This window comes from Echiichthys vipera, assembly GCF_963691815.1.
Source record: "Echiichthys vipera genome assembly, chromosome: 14".
Classification (NCBI taxonomy): Eukaryota; Metazoa; Chordata; class Actinopteri; order Perciformes; family Trachinidae; genus Echiichthys; species Echiichthys vipera.
In genome coordinates, this window is record NC_139839.1 from 696,475 (window position 1) to 705,173 (window position 8,699).

An 8,699-nucleotide genomic window follows, 5' to 3' on the forward strand; every position below is an offset into this window, starting at 1 on the left:
GTCGTGCGGCCGCTCTACTGTAGATCACACCGCCTTTCTTCTTCGTCGTCTGGATTTCCTGCAGACTCGACGCCTAACAGCACGTCGCTGCCAGAGGTCAGAGTTAAATCCAATAGATCCACAGCAACAGTAGTAACAATAGCGGCTTTGTTGATCCCCTGCATGTGTCAGAGAACTCGGCGCAGCGTCACGCTTGAAAAGTTCAAATTTTTCAACTTCAAGCAACACACGGGACGAGGAAACGGACGCGTTCTTATCGCCAGAAACGCCAGAAGAGTCTTTGCATCATTAAGTTGATTCTGAAAGGAAGTTTGCAGCATCGTCGCCTCCATCGCCTTCGGTGTGAATGCAAACGTTAAACGTCTAAACTCAAACAGCGTCGTCTGAAATTGGCAAACTTTTGAATGGACTCAGGGACTTTTCTGATTCCAGCCTTCAGGGACAACTTGTGTTTCTTTGGGGGAAATCGGTTCGATGCCAAAGAGTTGTTGACATTCGACACATTTGGACGTATTTGTAAAGTGGAATATGGTTCGAAATCAGGTTCTGGGGGTTTGAACATTGTTGGACAAACATCAGGATCTTTGACGGTCGATGTCGAGGTCAAAAAGTCTTCTTCAAAGATATCTTTGACAAAAATAAGTTCGTTTTTCAACCTGACACCTGGAGCTCGGGAACCGCCGATCACACGCCATCGCAAACGTTTTACTTTCAGCGTCCGTTGTTTCCCGCCGCGTCGCTCTGACCACAAACCGTCAGGTGGAGCAAAGTCTTCTCTTACGTCAAAGGGGACTAAAGGTTGAGGTTTTCTTTTTACTTTTTGGGATGATTGGAAAACTTGTGCTTCACTCTTTGCCGTCCCCTTGGCTCCGACCCTCCACGATGATGACTAACACCGGCGTGAGGTCCATCAGGTTCTTCAGCATCTCCATGATGTCCTGGTGGTCTTTGGCTCCCTCGATGAACTCCTCCAGGGTCAGCTCACCTGAAGGGGGGCAAAGGTCAGCAGACATGTGGAGGGTTATAATGGGGCATGGATAGAGACGTGCCGATACCATTTATCCCTCCCCCACACCGAGTCCAGATACTGCACCAGTGTGTTTATTTTAAAACAGTAGAATAATTATTAACAAGAACTACTAAGAATTATTAAACTCGTTATTTAAAGATTAAGAAGAACCGTGTCGGAGCTAACGAAGCTAACGGAGCTAACGAAGCTAAGCAGGAAATAGCTTCCTTTCTCTAATAAACTGGTGCCTGGACTTCTGTTCTTTCCCGTACCATTGACAGCATTTTCGGCATATCTGACGCATTTCGGATACTGGTATCAGAATCGACCCTGATCATCGGAAGACCCCGATCATAACACGACCCTGATCGTAAGACGACCCTGATCATAACACGACCCTGATCATCAGAAGACCCTGATCGTAAGACGACCCTGATCGTCAGAAGACCCCGATCGTAAGAAGACCGCGATCGTAAGACGACCCCGATCGTAAGACGACCCCGATCGTAAGACGACCCCGATCGTTAGACGACCCTGATCGTAAGACGACCCCGATCGTTAGACGACCCTGATCGTAAGTTTAAAGGCGTTTCTACATCAATTCAAAGCTTCCTGTGCGAGTTGAAACTAGCTTTGTAATATTGGACAAATAAGCAACAAAAGTTGCGATTGGTCGCTGTATCCAGGACCATGTGATCTGTTAGGTGTAAGTAAGTAATAAGAATTTACCCCATCGCTAATTTTTCAGTTTTTGGAACCAAAAGCATGGATTTTTTTGTATCTTTTAGGATTTAGTGACAGTTTATCTGCTGTAAACCACGAGGCGGCTCTTTGAACGTCCTCCATTAGAGCTTTCTGTCGTTCTTCACTGAGCAGTAAAGAACAGTATCGTCTGCAAACAGTCGCATTCTTCACTTTGTCCGTCTAAACCTCTGAACGCTGGCGCCTTTCTCAGTTCAATGTGACGTTTAAAACTATAAACAACCAAGTCTTGTATTCTTAGATCTTTCCCACCATCAGCGTAAAGAAAATGAAGGTTGTCCTGAGGGCGGCGCCAGTGGAAAGGTCGTATTTATTGCGTCTCTCGTACGGTGGCCATTTTGTCACTCTCAGCTCTTCGTTATCACACTTTGATCTGCAACTGTTTCTGTTTCTACTTCCTTATTTTCCTGATCCTTACTTTTGGCCTCATTGACACTGATTATTGTCGACGTCAGTTGTATTAAAAATAACGACATCTGTAGCGTCTCGTTCTTTACCTTCTCCTTTCACGTCGATCCTCTCAAATATAAGCGCGACGATGTCCTCGGGGTCGATTTCTCTGTTCCGTGTGATGTCCTGGATGGCCTGCAGGGGGAGACACACACGTAGAAACCACAAAAACAGATCAGGAGGTTGGTGTTTCTACTTCCTGTAAAGATGGGGGGGGGCAGGTTGTGTGGTAGGCGACCCCTTGATAAACCCCTTCGTAGATACGGATGACTTTACCTTTTGGTTTGAACAGCTGCTCAACATCTGTTCGAATATGGGGCCGAGTTCAACATTTACCGTATTGTCCCGTATATAAGACGACCCGGATCGTAAGATTTTTTTAACGTGATTTTGAAATAAAATGAAGTCATTTTCAACATGTTTGTATTCGTAGAAATATGCAGTTTACCACAGATGTAAAGTTCTGGAAAACCTTAAATATTGACACTGAAAATGCTTAAAAATGCTTAAATTCGACCGTGTTAAAAGTGCAGGAACTCTGTGATGAGGATAATTATTATTAATCTGTGGGTAAATAAGGATCAATTTGGCAAGAATTAAAATTAAACCTGAAAAAAACAGAAAATGAACAAAAAAAATGTTCTTTTTGTATTCAAGCTTTTCTGTTTCAGGATTTTAAAATGCTGCGTTCCAAGTTTCCTAATGAATCGTTCTTATTTGTGATTATTGGCTGATTATATGACTTCTTACGTATAATAATAATAATAATAATAACAATAATCATTTGCTCTCCCTTCACACCGGCCCAGCTCGTCCTCGTCCCACTTCCTGCAGCTTCCTGTCGCTGATGAGCTCGTTCAGCAGATTAACACGCGTCTAATTTCAGAGCTAATCCAGTTTCTCTGCTGCTGCACAGTCTGTGGGTCGTTCCACAGCGAGTGTGTTCACTCATTAACTCAACACACACACACACACACACACACACACAACCACACACACACACACACACACACACACACGTTTATGTAGCACGAGTTATGATTCACGCTTCACTCGCTCGTGTGTTTAGTGTCGAGTCTTAAAAGTGTAAAAAAGTATTTTTCTGCGCTTAAAATTCACTGGAAATGAATAAAGTAACAAATCACATTTAAACATAAATGTAAACATGTTGTTTTGTCGCAATCTTCCGACTTCTTTCTCTAAATATTCCGACTTTTTTGTCTCAATCTTACGTCTTTTTCCTCTAAATATTCTCAATATATTCCAAACACAGCACCAATGGGCTCCTTCCACTGTAATGGACTTTACTATGAGAGGAGCTGGTGCAGGGGCCAGTAGGTAAGTCTTTAAAACACTCTTTAATAAACTCTGGCTTCACTAACTACGTATTTCACACTGGAGTCAGACTTTAATTGTCGTCGTGTTGTGATTACCGAGAAGATGGTCTCCAGCTCGTCCTTGTCGATCTTGCCGTTGCCGTCCTGGTCGAACAGTTTGAAGTACCACTTCAGCTTCTGGTTGATTTCTCCTTTCAGCAGCAGACTGACGGCTGCGATGTACTCCACGAAATCGATGTAACCGTCCTGCGGAACAAGATATGGAGATTAAACCAATGTGAGTACTTTATCATTTTCATCATCTGACTCTGAAGAGTTTGATTTTAAGCTGCAGGAGAAACGTCGGCGTTGAAGGTTTGGTCAAAGTCATCGTGTTTTTACCAGTTTTAAACTTTGCAAAACCACGACCACTGACAGCAGCTCAGAGCTCCTCACAGAAAACAAAAGCAAATCTGTTAGCAAGGAGCTAATTTTAGCAAGGAGCTAATGTTAGCAAGTTTAGGTTTTACTGAGCTAATGTTAGCAAGGAGCTAATGTTAGCCAGTTAAGGTTTCACTGAGCTAATGTTAGTGAGAAAGCTAATGTTAGCCAGCTAGCTTGAAATTAGCTACGCTGCATGGATCTGGCGTTGGTTGCTTCGTAACGTTAGCTGATGAAGTCGTTTACAAACGGCGAAAAGGGTTTGGTTGTAGCAGAACAACAGGATGCGTTTCATTTGTTCACGTTAGACGACTCTGTTAGCATCAGTGTTAGCATCAGTGTTGGCTGTAGCTGAAGAGAGGGGAGGGACTCTGGAGCAAAACCTCCTTTACAGGGAGCGGGGTTCGTACAGGTGCGTGAAAATGCTTAAAATTGTATCTGTATTTCTTTCTTTCAGCTCTAGAATAAAATTTTAACCTTCTGGTGTTAAAAAAAACACAATTTGAGTTGTTTATAGCACAATTCCATCTGTTTTAATGGGATAAAAAGGTAAAATAATCATTTCTCAGTATGTATTCATATAAATATGTAATTGATCGCAGCTCTAACGTGCTGGAGAAGCTGGAAATGGACCTTAGAAGGTTTGAACCCTGAGAGACGTCGGTCCACCGCTGTTAGAGACGACAGGAAGTCCTGAGGTGATGTTTGAGTCAATGTGACACACATGACCTTTCATTTCTTATACGTACTTATGGAGTATTTCCATTATATGCGGATGATGACTCATGAATATATAAATGTGTCGATGGAGTGAAAAGAGAAACCTGATGTTAAACCCAGACGGATCACTGTGATCTCGCGTCCTTGACCTGATGAGGCGCAGTCCCGACCTCGCAGAACATCCTCCCTGAACTTCACCGCCACACACTCTCAATCCACTTAGCTCACCATAAACACACACACACACACACACACACACACACACACACACACACACACACACACACACACACACACACACACACACACACACACAGCGGGGTTTACAGCTCTGCGTGCAAACGCTCTTAGCCAATTAGACTCTGGAAGTTCTGCTTCAGCCGCCTTTGTCCTGATTTTCACCGCGGACCGGAGCTCATTCTCAACACTTTGATTATTGTCACAACGTTACTGTTCACAGAAAAAGGACGTATCTGTGTGTCACGTGTAATCCGCGTATTATAAAGATGCAAAAAGACTAAAAATAGATGCAAAACCAGCACAAAAAGATGCAAAATAACTGAAAATAGATGCAAAACCAGCACAAAAAGATGCAAAATGACGAAAAACAGATGCAAAAGCACCACAAAAAGATGCAAAATGACTAAAAATAGATGCAAAACCACCACAAAAAGATGCAAAATGACTAAAAATAGATGCAAAACCAGCACAAAAAGATGCAAAATGACTAAAAATAGATGCAAAACCAGCACAAAAAGATGCAAAATGACTAAAAATAGATGCAAAACCAGCACAAAAAGATGCAAAATAACTAAAAATAGATGCAAAACCACCACAAAAAGATGCAAAATGACGAAAATAGATAAGTCAGTGTGGCTCGGGCAGCACAGGTGTGAAGTGGGCCGAGGTGTTGATGACGTGAACTGTTGTGCGACCCACAGCCGGGAGTTTTAAAAGCAGGAAATAGCTGATCACAGAAAGGAGAGACGGCAGAATACGGAGTATGAGCGACTGTGAAACCTGTCAGACGTCGACCATCACGGCCGAGAAAGTCCTGAATCATCAGATCACGGAGCGACTTCTCCACACGCAGATGTTGGATGTCACTGTGTCACTGGACGGCTGACTTTGTGCTTCACGTCACTTGTAAGAAAGACGTCTTTTGGGAAAGGAGGAATATTACGCCTCGGTTTCACGCAGACAGGACGTTTGCCTGGGCGCTAATGTGCTACGCCGACGACACCTGGATCTACCTCTGTCAGCAATAAAGACCTGGATGCACGTAACTTCCTCAAACTCAACAGTGATAAAACACTCCTCACTGTCTCCCCACCGCCCCAGGCGAGCAACCTTGGCGCAATCTTTGATTCCACCCTCAACACTCATCTCTTCTCCTTTACCCCCTTTCTTTTATTAAGTACTACATTACTTCGATATAGGAACGGTATAAATACGATGTAAGTCAGCGGTGCCCTATCTTGCTACTGGAGCCCTGCATGTTTTGGTGTCTCCTGCTCCAACACACCTGAGTCTAGAGAAACCTAAACCCTGCACCCCGGGCGCCCCTGGGCCCCTGATGTCAATATTTCCAAAGTAAAAATGGCCCCTGAACCGTTCTTTCCATTAAGTGGAGACGCTGCAGGTGAATTCTGTTTTTGTTACAAGCTTCTGACCCTTTTCCTCTAAATATTACAACTTTTGTGTCAATATGCCGATTATTTTGAATGATATTTTTAATATTCTGACGTTTTTGGATCCACAAGAGTCTCGTGTTTACAGTCAGACTGAGTTGATGAGTTTCAACACTGTTGATGGACCCCAGTTTTAGAACAGGTACTGGAGGAGCACCACTGTCTGGATGATCAGAACATGGTCGTGTCTGTAAAGAGGAGACTTGTGGGGACCCAGAGAACCTGTTTACATCCATCTGGACCCAGAGAACCTGTTTACATCCATCTGGACCCAGAGAACCTGTTTACGTTCATCTGGACCCAGAGAACCCGTTTACATCCATCTGGACCCAGAGAACCTGTTTACATTCATCTGGACCCAGAGAACCTGTTTACATCCACACATCTGGACCCAGAGAACCTGTTTACATCCATCTGGACCCAGAGAACCTGTTTACATCCATCTGGACCCAGAGAACCTGTTTACATTCATCTGGACCCAGAGAACCTGTTTACATCCATCTGGACCCAGAGAACCTGTTTACGTTCATCTGGACCCAGAGAACCTGTTTACATCCATCTGGACCCAGAGAACCTGTTTACATCCATCTGGACCCAGAACCTGTTTACATCCATCTGGACCCAGAGAACCTGTTTACATCCATCTGGACCCAGAGAACCTGTTTACGTTCATCTGGACCCAGAGAACCTGTTTACATTCATCTGGACCCAGAGAACCTGTTTACATCCATCTGGACCCAGAGAACCTGTTTACATCCATCTGGACCCAGAACCTGTTTACATCCATCTGGACCCAGAGAACCTGTTTACATCCATCTGGACCCAGAGAACCTGTTTACATCCATCTGGACCCAGAACCTGTTTACATTCATCTGGACCCAGAGAACCTGTTTACATTCATCTGGACCCAGAGAACCCGTTTACATTCACACATCTGGAAGTCAAGAGTTCAATGGACCCCTTTGGAAACAGACAGGACCGTTATCCCAAAGTTTGGCTTAAATTTAGCCAAACTTTGGAGTGTTTTGAAGCCTCCTTCCTGGCGAGCTAGCATGTTATCTTTAGTACCAATGGATTCACTGGGTCGTCGAGTTTGATACCAATATTTTCACTAGCTTTAAATCACCAACTACAGCCTCTGAAAGACTGAAACGTTGGCCTATTGGATCCTAACGAGGTGGGACCGGTTCTGGTCCAGAGAAACCAGAAGACAAAAGGCTTCACCAATAAACATCACACAGAAAATGACATTTCCTCTCGACGACCGGCAAGAACTCATCACATGTAGACAGCGTTAAGCTCAGGAGCGCTCATTTGGAAACCCTCGCTGTGCAAGTGTGACAGTGTGACACGCACCCCGTCCATGTCGAAGGTGAAGAAGACCTGGTCCACGTAGCTGTTGGCGTTCTCCGTCATGCCCCTCAGACCCAGGATGGCCTTCAGCTCGAACAGCGTGATGAGGCCCGACGGAGACTCACGCATGAACTTGTTGTACCAGTGGTGCATGTCCTCCGCCAGGATGTCGTCCAGGTTCGATCCGTGGTTCCCCATTGGTCCGGTCCGATGAGAGCACCAAGGGGAAGAAGAACAAAAGACCTCAAGAGACGGAAGAACGAGGGATTCCCACCCTGAAGGAGACCGAACCAGAAAACGACCTCAGGCAGAGAACAGATGTTTGGTGATAAAGTCCTTTTTATAAAGAAGAAGTGCAACAAACAGGTTCTAGATCCGTGGGTCGGCGGCAGGCTTCAGCAGCACTTGGACCGAGCCGGCCGACATCCAGGCTGCAGTGACTCTGCAGGCAGAGAGCAAACCTCAGGACGCTCTAACCCTCTTAGGACCTGGAGGACGAAATCAAAGAAGCACCTAAAATAAACCCTTAATGAGATCAGGACGGCCAGCCGCAGGGTTGTGCTGCCAGGGGGGAGTCAAGAGGCTTTACCTGCCGTGTGAAGGTGCGGGAGCGCAGCCGGCCTTGGAAGCAGCAGGGTTATATAACGGACTCACCCGGGTGTCCTGGTTCTGACGCAGAGGCTCCCCCGACGGACGGGTCAGGGTCATGTGTGGACGATCCAACAGGCAGGGAGGTGGGGAAAGGACAAGTGAGGGACGCACAAATGTATTTTCTACAGGAACAAAAATGTTTGATTTCTCGACCTGAAAACATCTGAAAGTTTCTACGTTTCTGTTTTAAAGGAGAGGAAGTAAAAACAGGGAAGGTGCGTAGGAGACGGAAGAGTTCATCCCCAAAAAAAGGCAAACAAGCCAAGTACGTAACCTCCACGTGTCTGTAAATATCTGTAATATATA

The 8,699-nt window shown here is 45.0% G+C and overlaps 1 protein-coding gene across 1 annotated transcript; it reads right to left on the bottom strand.

Moving 5' to 3' along the window:
• Positions 1-845: 845 nt before the first annotated feature.
• On the bottom strand, positions 846-7,940 carry guca1d (guanylate cyclase activator 1d; the record flags this gene model as incomplete). Its single annotated transcript, XM_083927189.1, has 4 exons — positions 846-985; positions 2,269-2,356; positions 3,655-3,804; positions 7,746-7,940. 4 exons carry the CDS (start codon positions 7,938-7,940, stop codon positions 846-848), a joined length of 573 nt encoding a protein of 190 aa, XP_083783315.1.
• Positions 7,941-8,699: the final 759 nt, after the last annotated feature.